A 12,773-nucleotide genomic window follows, 5' to 3' on the forward strand; every position below is an offset into this window, starting at 1 on the left:
TACTTGATCTGTATATCTGGTTTGTACTGTACTGTCTGTAGTGTGACTTACATGAGCTACTGTCTGTAGTGGAGCTATAATGTAGGAGTACTTGATCTGTATATCTAGTTTGTACTGTCATGTCTGTGGTGTGACTTACATGAGCTACTGCCTGTAGTGGAGCTATAATGTAGGAGTACTTTATCTGTATATCTGGTTTGTACTGTCTGTGGTGTGACTTACATGAGCTACTGCCTGTAGTGGAGCTATAATGTAGGAGTACTTGATCTGTATATCTGGTTTGTACTGTCTGTGATGTGACTTACATGAGCTACTGCCTGTAGTGGAGCTATAATGTAGGAGTACTTGATCTGTATATCTGGTTTGTACTGTACTGTACTGTGGTGTGACTTACATGAGCTACTGCCTGTAGTGGAGCTATAATGTAGGAGTACTTTATCTGTATATCTGGTTTGTACTGTACTGTCTGTGGTGTGACTTACATGAGCTACTGTCTGTAGTGGAGCTATAATGTAGGAGTACTTTATCTGTATATCTGGTTTGTACTGTACTGTCTGTGGTGTGACTTACATGAGCTACTGCCTGTAGTGGAGCTATAATGTAGGTGTACTTTATCTGTATATCTGGTTTGTACTGTCTGTGGTGTGACTTACATGAGCTACTGTCTGTAGTGGAGCTATAATGTAGGAGTACTTTATCTGTATATCTGGTTTGTACTGTACTGTCTGTGGTGTGACTTACATGAGCTACTGCCTGTAGTGGAGCTATAATGTAGGAGTACTTTATCTGTATATCTGGTTTGTACTCTGTGGTGTGACTTACATGAGCTACTGCCTGTAGTGGAGCTATAATGTAGGAGTACTTTATCTGTATATCTGGTTTGTACTGTACTGTCTGTGGTGTGACTTACATGAGCTACTGCCTGTAGTGGAGCTATAATGTAGGAGTACTTTATCTGTATATCTGGTTTGTATTGTACTGTCTGTGGTGTGACTTACATGAGCTACTGTCTGTAGTAGAGCTATAATGTAGGAGTACTTTATCTGTATATCTGGTTTGTACTGTCTGTGGTGTGACTTACATGAGCTACTGCCTGTAGTGGAGCTATAATGTAGGAGTACTTTATCTGTGTATATCTGGTTTGTACTGTACTGTCTGTGGTATGACTTACATGAGCTACTGCCTGTAGTGGAGCTATAATGTAGGAGTACTTTATTTGTATGTCTGGTAAGTCTCCCTTTCTATACTTTCTATACATGGTCACTTGATGTTCTCGACGTGATTTCTGTTCTTTCACAGCCTCCTTCAAAAAAAAGAGATAAAAGCTGGTTTAAAAGACAATTGTATATAATTACAGTGTAATAGAAAATTTTCACATTTCCTTTTAGTCCCTAATTTAACTATTGTGCCCATATAAAATGTTGATTTATTCAAGGGGACATAATTTTTAATCTGCAGAATTGCTTAGAAAGAATTTAATTTAGGACAATTTTTATTATATTCTTCCCAAAACATACACATTTACTGCAGCTCTAAAAGAAACTTGAGAAATTGAAAAATTATAGAACAATTCCCGTGATAGACCATATAACAGATATTTGTCTGCATATAATTCCTACCTCCCTCATTTTCTGCAGTCTGGTGTGGCGTTTTATGAAGTAAGCTTTACTTTGTTCCTCATCTCTCAAGAAGCGTCTCTTTAATCTGGACATTTCACTGTCAACCTCATCTGACGAAATATTTTTTCTGAATCAATTTTGTATGTCTATATGTGCGTACAAGTACAATGTATATGTGTTACATCACTCAAGAATTCAACTAATAATACAGTAGCTTCATTATAATTATTCCTTCACTCATATAGACTACATCTTATGAACAACAACCACAATGTCTTTATATTGGTCATATTCATGCTTTATATGACTATATACTAAATTTGGATATTCAATTGTGATGCAAACCTTTGCTGGTTCTCTCAGGAGCTTTGCTGGTTCCTGCTCGAGGCCTTCCGAACCCTGCTCCAGGTTTTCTGCTGGGCTTCAGTCGGGCCCTGATGGCCATGTCTTGTGTTCCCACAGTAAACAGTAGGGAGCTGGAGGTCTCTGATCCCACTGTACTGTAGTCAGTGAATGTGTCTAAACTACTCCCAGTCAACCAGTTAAAGGGGGCTTTTGAAGCTGAACAAAATCACAAACATGAAGTATTTTACTTACAAGGTTATTCAGTTTCAATATATATATATATCGATAAAGTAGCATAAAGCTTCCAGCTGTTTTTTTTTCATATTAAATGCATAAGTATTTTTTCATTATACTTAAAAACTGTCAAGGAACATGTACCTGTTCATCTCATTTTACCCTGAGACATTACAATTAAGTGTGCACTGTTTAATACACAAAGACAATTTAAAAAATTTTCTGAAACTCTTCACAAGCTATCCTACCATCCTGTGTGGCAGTGAATTGTGGGACATCCTGTGTAGCTCTGATCTCTCCACTAAAACTCTCATCCTCCTCCATCATACTCTGGGTTGCCATGGTGTTGGCAAACAGTGGTGTCATGGCTGCATGTCTCTGTCTCCATGACGACTTCACTTTATAGTCCTGTAATGTATTCATTTACAGATATTTATGCAAATGTATTATTATAAGCTAATCCAATTATAACAGGATGGAAATGTGACAGATCAGACCAATTCAAACTGGGCCACCTAAACTGTTGATAGGTGCTCTACTACTGATCCACCTGGCCTTCCCAGTACCTGGAATTTGCAGTCCTCTAGAGGTGACTCAAACATTTCTCTCTGGTAGTCTGGACTTTTTGACGTCATTTCTAGGACAAGATTTGTGGCGTAGCTCAGAAACTGTTTCTCTGTGACAGGTGAATACATAGCTTCCAACATGGCCACTAGTCTGTCCAGTGTGTTCCCTGGAACTCTTGATTCACTACTCCAGAAATTCTGTACCAGCAGTCTATAAATAATCAAGTGAAATATGTACTTGAATTCAAAGTACCTGATTCTTTCTTCACATACCCATGTAAATCAATATAAACCAAGCAAAATTTGGGTATCAGTGAACTATATGAATGAGAATTTTGACTGTCTAGGTTTCTTCCTTTGTGTGTCAGTCTGCCCCTACCTGCACTGTAGATCCTCATCCCCTAGTCCTTTAAGCAGGGTCTCTTTTGTCTGCTGCATGATCAAAGGAAAGAAGGGGGGATTAAAAAGGCAAATTAAAAAGAATGACAAACAAATAAAAAATTAAAATGATTTTTCAAATATTTTAGGGAAAACAGTGGGGGAAAGTGGGGGGGGGGGGTGTCCTCACTCGTTTTCCGTAAAACCGTAAAAGAAAATCCAGTATTAGCTGTCTCACTCTCATCTTCTCTGTAAAAGTCAATTTGATTACAAAGTTTGACAATCAAAAGAGAAATAGTACTGTTGTCATTTTATTTCACTTCCATATCCCTTCTTTCTCGACACAATTGTAGTAATGTTAAAGGCCTTCATATTTGCTTTCTTTACCTGTAGTTATCGTAGACCCACATCAGAATGTCATACATGACGTTACGGCAGGATATACTGGGGCTGATGCTGAACCCACAGATCAGGGGCAGTAACTCCGACACTTCACCAGGCTGTAGTTTGGTTTGAATGCTCTTGACAATTTTCAGAGCAATCAATTGTGTCTCTTCATCCCTGAAAATAATAAAATGCCAAAAAAAAAAGTAATTTACATCCAATCTTTTCAATATTTTAATTTCATCCTAAAAATCTAAAAATTCTAAAAACAAATGTTGATAAAAGCTATGCATTTGACAAAACAACATCATACATGAATATATGCATGATGTGAGAAAAATCCTCTCACCTGTGTGTTAGGAAAGATAACAGTCCTTTACTTTTAAGCTCCACATAGACATTTTCTAAAGTGTCAATCCTTGTAAGAATAACTTCCAGGCAGCGGTTCCGGAACTCGGCATGAAGATTGGGAAGAACAAACAATAATCGATTCATAAATCTACAAGTAAAATAGATAACTTACACAGACCATAAATGTACAAATGAAGTACTAAAAATTTCAAGCAAAGACCTCAAGCATCAGTAAGCATGAAAGACAGTCAATAAATTCCTATTAGGAATTTTCTAATTTGAAGTTAACATTCTGTTGAACAATGAAAACTCAGTCACTCAAAGACAAAAAATAAACTACTAGAAAAAAACCTACCTGTCAGCTATGGGAGGGTAGTGTAGATGCATTCTGTGAATACAGAGGAGGAAGTTAGACGGGTTGCTCTGTTGTAGGGAATTCATCAGATTGACAACATAATCATGGAAGGTTCCTTCTGTCTGCCTCTCCTTGTCTGCCAGGAACTTAAAGATCATTCCCACCACTTCTGCTGTGGCTGCATAAACCGCTTTGTAACGATTCCTCATGTACTGAGCCACAGTGATAAAGAATCTATACACAAAGAAAGACATTTGTGTTAAAACAAATTAGAGATGCAATTATGCATGAAATGCTTCAAGTAGACCCAGGAAATACCGTATAAGTGGAAATTTTAGCGAGACGCAAATTTAGCGATTCGGCCATAAAAAAATGGTATTTTATTTTTAGCGAGATGTTATTTTAGCAATTTTAAAATGTTCACTAAAGAAGGTATAACAAATAAAACGCAATTAATTTTTAGCGATATTAAATATTAGCCATCTCAGCACCCTCGCTAATAATACCAAAATTAAATCCTCTTTAAAAATTCTGCTTATACGGTATTCTATTCAATAGACTTTTGTGGAGGGATCAAATAATAATAGTATATTTTCAAATTCCATTTAAAATGTACATGCACTGCATGCAACTGCTCCGATCCACTGTGTAACTTACTTTTCCTGGTCAACAGGTGCTGTGGGGGCGTACGGAGGGAACTTACAGGACAGGACCACCCCCATCAGCTGTACCCCCACACAGCTCTCCTTCTTTGTCTCATCTGGCTGCTTCAGATGTTTGTACACAATGCTTCAAAGAACGGAGAATGATTATTGTATATCTGATTGCAAAACTATCAAACTGAAAAAAAATGTCTCAACAACAGTAAAGACATTCACAAAGACCTACCAATACCAAAGCAACTCTCTGTGTAATATGATGATCTGTTAATTACTTACCTGTAAGGTACCTCCACACGGTCCTTCCACACCTGTAGTAGGGTCTTCAGCAGCTCTAGGTTATTACGATACACAGGTCTGGTATCGTTATACACGTAGCCCATCACAAACTCCACCAGCCGACTGGACATAGCACGGTCCTCTACTGTGTCCTAAAAGTTACAGAAAAACATTTCAGTTTATATTCAAGAAATTAAATAATCACACTATAATCACACCGAAACAAAATTCAAGGTAAGTGATAAAGGTACAGCATTACCTTTAAAACAAGTACAGTAAAGCACAGCTAGAACAGACAGACTTATAATGAACTTACAACTTAACAAAGTAATTTCCATTCCCTTTTGTTTCAGATGAAATAAAATTGTCTCTTACACTTCATTATAAGAATGTCATACTGTATTGAAAAATTTGTAATATAATTCATTATAGATTGAGATCTATATATTTAATACATACATGTGTAATAGTGAGTGATCTGCCCTTGTTACCTGTGGAATGGCTACTTGATGCCAGGACATTATGGTGACTATTATATCTATAACAAAGTAGTTAAGACTGGTGAATGGAGCACTGATGATCAGTTGTGTCAGCGGGCGGATCCAGTCTCTGGCATAGGGGCGGAATATCTGAAAGATACGTCATTTGCAATACACTTCATTGTAAACAGTCACCTGACTGCTGTAACTTTAATGACAGATTCTGCATATACTGTAAACCAACTTTTATTCACGTGCGAGAAATATTAGGAAGGTTCGCGAGAGACTCGTCATCGCAAATATTTCTCACCGTGAACTGGTCCTTAAAGTCTCTCTTTCTATTATCAACAGATCAAAAAAAAAAGGCCTGATCGCGAAAATTAATTGTCATGAACTAGTTCGCCCCACCCCCCACCCCCAGTAAATCGTGAAATAAAGTCGTCACGAATAAAAGTTGGTTTACAGTACATGGACTTGCACATGTAAATGTTAAATTTCAGAAAATTTAAACACCACTGATACTTCACTATTTTACAAACAGTACACAGTTGTATTGTCATGGTTGATCAATATCCACTTACCTCAGCAGTATTAATGATGAGTTTGGCAATGAAATATTTGATGTTAATGTGGGTCCTTGGATTCTTCAGTTTATCATTCAGACATTTCATCCAGGCTGGTAGTTCTGGTACCACACCCTAAAAATAAAAGTACTGATTTTACTTCTGGAAGGCCACAAACCTATGCTGCATACTGTAAATCACTTACAGTGTATTTTATGTGCAGTTTTTTTTTTGTTATATACTATAAAAGCACAAATATTCGTGGGGGATTAAATTTCATTTATTTCGTTGTTAACAATTATGGTGGAAATTAAATCCCACATGAAATTTTATATGACTATATATTGAATAGGGTTACTTTCAAAACAACAAAGTTAAATGCAAACAAAACTAATTTTGATGACAAATCAACAAAATTTTATCCCAACGAAAATGTGCTTCTACAGTATTCCAAATTCACATTTTTTTATTGATGGCATAATTTTCATGGGTCTCCTCATATGATGAAAATAACAAAAATTACCCCCCTTCCCCAAGAAAATGTTTAATTTCACAGTACTTTTTTTTACTGTCTCTACTTACCGACTCCACCAGTGGGATGATGTTGGCCCTCTGCATGTGTTTGAGGAGAGCTATCATGGTGGCCATACACTCGTGTTGATTGAGGTCATCCATCTCCAGCTCCACATAGTCCTCCTCTACCATCACCTTAGTGTCCTGTCAATGGATATGGGCATTTTAATGAAAAATTCAAAAATGCACAAATTCCTATGCTTATTTTAAAAGCATGTTCTGAAAAGTGTACAGTTTGTACAGTACTTAGCTACAAGAACTGCTTACAGAATCATCCTCTTCATCAGTGTAGCTAGATTTACGAACAGTCAGCACTTTTTCCTTCTGTGATCCTTCTGACATCTAAAAATAAATAAAAGTTGTGACTGACAATAAGTGGGTGTGGCTGTGAAGTCATATTGATTGACATTACCTGGGGTGTGGCTGTGATTGACATTACCTGGGGAGTGGCTGTGATTGACATTACCTGGTGTGTGGCTGTGATTGACATTACCTGGGGAGTGGCTGTGATTGACATTACCTCGGGAGGGGATGTGATTGACATTACCTGGGGAGTAGCTTTGATTGACATTACCTGGGGAGTAGCTGTGATTGATATTACCTGGGGAGTAGCTGTGGTTGACATTACCTGGGGAGTGGCTGTGATTGACATTATCTGGGGAGTGGCTGTGATTGATATTACCTGTGGAGTGGCTGTGATTGACATTACCTGGGGAGTGGCTGTGATTGACATTACCTGGGGAGTAGCTGTGATTGATATTACCTGGGGAGTAGCTGTGGTTGACATTACCTGGGGAGTGGCTGTGATTGACATTATCTGGGGAGTGGCTGTGATTGATATTACCTGTGGAGTGGCTGTGATTGACATTACCTGGGGAGTGGCTGTGATTGACATTACCTGGGGAGTGGCTGTGATTGACATTACCTGGGGAGTGGCTGTGACTGACATTACCTGGACAGTGGCTGTGATTGACATTACCTGGGCAGTGGCTGTGATTGACATTACCTGGGGAGTGGCTGTGATTGACATTACCTGGGGAATAGCTGTGACTGACATTACCTCGACAGTGGCTGTGATTGACATTACCTGGGCAGTGGCTGTGATTGACATTACCTGGGGAGTGGCCGTGATTGACATTACCTCGGGAGGGGATGTGATTGACATTACCTGGGGAGTAGCTGTGATTGATATTACCTGGGGAGTAGCTGTGGTTGACATTACCTGGGGAGTGGCTGTGATTGACATTATCTGGGGAGTGGCTGTGATTGATATTACCTGTGGAGTGGCTGTGATTGACATTACCTGGGGAGTGGCTGTGATTGACATTACCTCGGGAGGGGATGTGATTGACATTACCTGGGGAGTAGCTTTGATTGACATTACCTGGGGAGTGTCTGTGATTCTCATTACCTGGGGTGTGGCTTTGATTGATTGATATTACCTGGGGTGTGGGTGTGATTGATTGATATTACCTGGGGCGTGGCTGTGATTGATTGATATTACCTGGGGTGTGGCTGTGATTGATTGATATTACCTGGGATGTGGCTTTGATTGATTGATATTACCTGGGGTGTGGCTTTGATTGATTGATATTACCTGGGGTGTGGTTTTGATTGACTGACATTGCCTGGGGTGTGGCTTTGATTGATTGATATTACCTGGGGTGTGGCTGTGATTGATTGATATTACCTGGGGTGTGGCTTTGATTGATTGATATTACCTGGGGTGTGGCTTTGATTGATTGATATTAACTGGGGTGTGGCTTTGATTGATATTACCTATGGAGTGGCTGTGATTGACATTACCTGGGGAGTGGATGTGATTGACATAACCTGGGGAGTTGCTGTGATTCTCATTACTTGGGGTGTGGCTTTAATTGATTGATATTACCTGGGATGTGGCTTTCATTGATTGATATCACCTGGGGTGTGGCTTGAATTAATAGATATTACCTGGGGTGTTGCTTTGATTGATTGACATTACCTGGGGTATGGCTGTGATTCTCATTATCTGGGGCGTGGCTTTGATTGATTGATATTACCTGGGATGTGGCTTTGATTGATTGATATTACCTGGGGTGTGGCTGTGATTGACATTACCTGGACAGCGGCTTTGATTGATTGATTGATATTACCTGTGGAGTGGCTGTGATTGACATTACCTGGGGAGTGGCTGTGATTCTCATTAGGGCTGAAACGATTCACCGAAATATCGATATTGTTCAATATAAGTGCTCGGTTCAATGTTCGATTCACCATCTCGATTTTCGGTTCGATACGTTTTTTATAATCGGGGTCTGATTAACTCTTTGAAATAGATCGGGTTCGACCTTATTTTAACAGTTTGACACACACGAGGGAGAAAATTGAGACGGTAAAGTTTCAGAGTAGGCTGCTACTTCTATTATTTATACGAATAAAGTGTTCTTACTCAACGGAACCACAAGTATCAGAGATGTGCAATTAACAAATTAGTAAATTCGGGCTAGCAAAAATTATAACTACGCATGTAATACATGAAAAGCACAACCGGTATTTTACTCATTTTTTGCTATCAAATTCCCAACCAGTGAATATTTTCCAGGCAGCATGCTCCTACTGTCATTAAATCTCCATAATTTTCTCCATTTTGCAGTACTTCCTGACTTATCTACTTCCAAAAACGATCATTTCTTTCCTAATCCGAATTTCCTCCATTCCTCCGTTTATTGTAAATACATGCAGATATCTCAGTGAATTATTTACCATCACTCAATCAACTGAAAGATCAGTGTGATTCACATGAAATATATTTCTAGTGTATTTAAGGATTTAATATGCAAACAAAATGAATTTAATTTCATTCTAAATGAGCTAGTGCAAAATAATCAGAAAAGGAAAAATCTTCAGATAATTTTTTAAAATTCATTTTTATTTTCTGTCATAATCATTAATTTTATATGATTTAATTTTCATAGTGAGAATAAGATTTTAATTTTTAAAAGAATGACCTTAGTACCCTGACTTTTTCAATGATTAATTTTTTTTTTCAACATTAGTTTTATTTTAATTTTTGTCCCATATTTGGGCTAGTAACTTTTTACTTGGGGCTAGTAACTTTATTGCTGCCACTAGCCCGTGGGCTAGTACTTGAATTTTTAAATTGCATACCCCCGGTAGTATATTTCTATTGTATCACCACCTTTTACTCTTTTTTTTTAAAATCTGAATACGTATTCTTTAACCTTATGAATAGTTTCTTTCTTAAATTGTATCGTTTTGAAAAATTGAATTGTGACACAAGTATTGCAATACTTATCGTATCGTGGAGGGGGTGTATCGTTTCAGCCCTAATTCTCAATATCTGGGGCATGGCTGTGATTGATTGATATTACTAGGGGCGTGGCTGTGATTGATTGATATTAACTGGGGCGTGGCTGTGATTGATTGATATTACCTGGGGTGTTGCTTTGATTGATTTACATTACCTGGGGCGTGGCTGTGATTCTCATTACCTGGGGTGTGGCTGTGATTGATTGATATTACTGTAAATCACTTTTTATTCGCGAGAACTTTATTTTCGCGTAATTACGCGAGACAGTGTGCTCGCGAAAATTTAATTCTCGCGTATAATAGCATTCCTTAAGATTATATAGAGCTATAACCACAATTCGTGAAAATTTTGTCTCGCTAATCAAGAGTCAATGACTATCTCGCGAAAATAAGATGTCGCGAAAAATTAGTGATCTACAGTACCTGGGGTGTGGCTTTGATTGATTGATATTACCTGGGGTGTGGCTGTGAAGTCGTACTGGTTGAGGTCTTCACTCAGACTGCTGTCAGCCAGGTACTGAGAGGCCAAATGAAGGGAGGAGCTGGTCCCTCCCTCTGCCTCCCCATTCTGTAGTTCACTATTCTTTACTTCATTTCTTATTGATACATACTGCTTCTTTCTGGACAAAGGTGCCTTGAAAGAAAAATGACAAAACTACCTATTAGATATTGTTAATAAAATCTGTCTTTCTCACATCAAAAATAATTCAGCCTTGCAAAATGTTCAATAGTATGCTTGGATAATATTAATTATCATTTATTTGAAAGATGTCTCCTCTTACCCTCAGTTCAGAAGTAAATTCATAGGATTTTTCCTTGTCAACCAAGTTGTCATAAACAAACTGTCCCTACAATACAATCAAAATCAAAATTAATATCATGAATGCTCAAAAAGTGTAAAGGAGTAAGACTATTGCTCTATTTGTCACAGAGATTTACTGGCAGAATTTATTCACTTGCTGAGAATATTTTCTTCATTTAGATGGCTCATTTACATTTAAAGTGGTTTATATATCAATCAAGGAAATTTACAGTTTTCCTATATTTACTTGATCATTTCATCCTGTAACATAAAAAATTGTTTTATCTGAGCATTACGCCAGGCTTCAACATACATGCCAACTTTTGAAAATTCCCATGGGGGATTTTGCGCGTGACGACAATTTTCAAAGCTTTAAATTCGCGACATTTTGTCGTGAAAATAAATGATTATGAAATACTTTTTTTTAAATTATAATATTGATAGCACTTATTAATGCAGCACAAATAATTCAATACAAATTAAAGTTTTATTTTTTCCAAATTTAAATATCTTTGCTTAATAGTTGTCACTCTATTCTATCAATTTACATTTTGTTTCTGGTATGTACCCTTAAAATCAAGTGTCACTTTATTTTCTATAAGTAAGTATATAGACACTGCATGATTATTTTTATCTCACACACAAAACAATTTGGAGAAATCATGATGAATTTTTTAACACAAGCCCCACTCCCACCCATCCCAAAGAAAAATTAAAATTGTAAAAGACTACATCATGAACATGATTAACTTTTGCAGTCTTGGTAATGCCATATGGGTCTCTGGTATTTCCTTGACATATATTTAACAAAGAAATACAATGTACAATATGAGTATGATCTATGGGAGAACAGGGGGGGGGGTTTAGTGTACTTAACATGAGAGTATTATTTAATCTAAATTATTTTCAATATTTTTTTTTTTAATTGACAAACTATACAATGATTTTATTATTAGCAGTCAAAATCAGCAGCTATATATGCTTTGAAATTTTCTACTTTCGTTTTCAAAAAAACGATCTTCTTGGATTCCAATTTTATTGTTTGATTATCATTTTATTGATTTTAATTTTTGTTTTTAATACAATTCCTAATAATTAAGCCCTTAATCTATGTGTTTCACTTCACAAACCCCTTCAAACTGAACAAGATTAGTCCCCTAACTGCTCCAGGCTATAAGCTACCTGTACCTGGACAGCAGCGTGTGCGTTGAAGCGAGAAGTGATTTACTGTGGCTAATTAACTCTGCATGCTAAATAAACAATGAGACTTATCTGTGTGCATTGAATAAACAACTCTGATATTCTTATCCCAATTGACAAAATTCGGCGGTAGGGAAACTGAAAATCTGAATTTTTTCAAATCGGGAAATTGGGGCAATTTTTCTCTCCCGATCGGGAAGGCGGGATGAAAGGGTAAAATCGGGAGAATCCCGCCTAAATCGGGAAAGTTGGCATGTATGCTTCAAACACAATAAAAATGTATCCTATATTATAGAAACCCAAATTTTATAAAATACTCTCATATACTAGTCACTTTAGAGGTATTGTATAATGACATACTTTGGCCTCGTCCTCCTTGAAGAGGAATGCGGTGTAGAACTTGGCTTCATTCTGTGTACTGGAGAGTATGGCTATCAGTAGATTATAGGCAGCACAGTGGTACTGTCTCCTCAGTTCTGTACAACTAGTCTCCCCCCTCACATCCTCACCCTTAGCTGCATGTGCTGTCCTACAGTATAGACATAATAATAAACTTATAGCCAATTTCTCTCAAGTATCAATTTGACATTTGGGTGGTTAAGAATTTCATTCATGTGAATCCTTGGTAGTCAAGACCTGTTCTGTTTCATATTGATGATAATTAGGTAAAATCA

The 12,773-nt window shown here is 37.4% G+C and overlaps 1 protein-coding gene across 1 annotated transcript in view; it reads right to left on the reverse strand.

Annotated features, from left to right (window-relative positions):
- Positions 1–12,773, reverse strand: part of LOC134273581 (DNA-dependent protein kinase catalytic subunit-like) — a 76,466-nt gene that overhangs the window by 35,121 nt on the left and 28,572 nt on the right. Inside the window, 19 exon segments of the mRNA XM_062755777.1 lie at positions 1,172–1,303; positions 1,620–1,729; positions 1,965–2,180; positions 2,447–2,606; positions 2,765–2,975; positions 3,144–3,206; positions 3,365–3,391; positions 3,530–3,703; positions 3,876–4,025; positions 4,233–4,466; positions 4,890–5,021; positions 5,171–5,322; positions 5,662–5,799; positions 6,231–6,347; positions 6,795–6,929; positions 7,053–7,127; positions 10,552–10,731; positions 10,880–10,945; positions 12,460–12,628. Of these exon segments, the coding sequence (XP_062611761.1) occupies positions 1,172–1,303; positions 1,620–1,729; positions 1,965–2,180; positions 2,447–2,606; positions 2,765–2,975; positions 3,144–3,206; positions 3,365–3,391; positions 3,530–3,703; positions 3,876–4,025; positions 4,233–4,466; positions 4,890–5,021; positions 5,171–5,322; positions 5,662–5,799; positions 6,231–6,347; positions 6,795–6,929; positions 7,053–7,127; positions 10,552–10,731; positions 10,880–10,945; positions 12,460–12,628 (2,641 nt within the window).

The sequence above is a fragment of the Saccostrea cucullata genome, unplaced genomic scaffold (genome assembly GCF_032062105.1).
Source record: "Saccostrea cucullata isolate Sc308-1 unplaced genomic scaffold, CSIRO_AGI_Scuc_v1 ctg31, whole genome shotgun sequence".
NCBI lineage: Eukaryota > Metazoa > Mollusca > Bivalvia > Ostreida > Ostreidae > Saccostrea > Saccostrea cuccullata.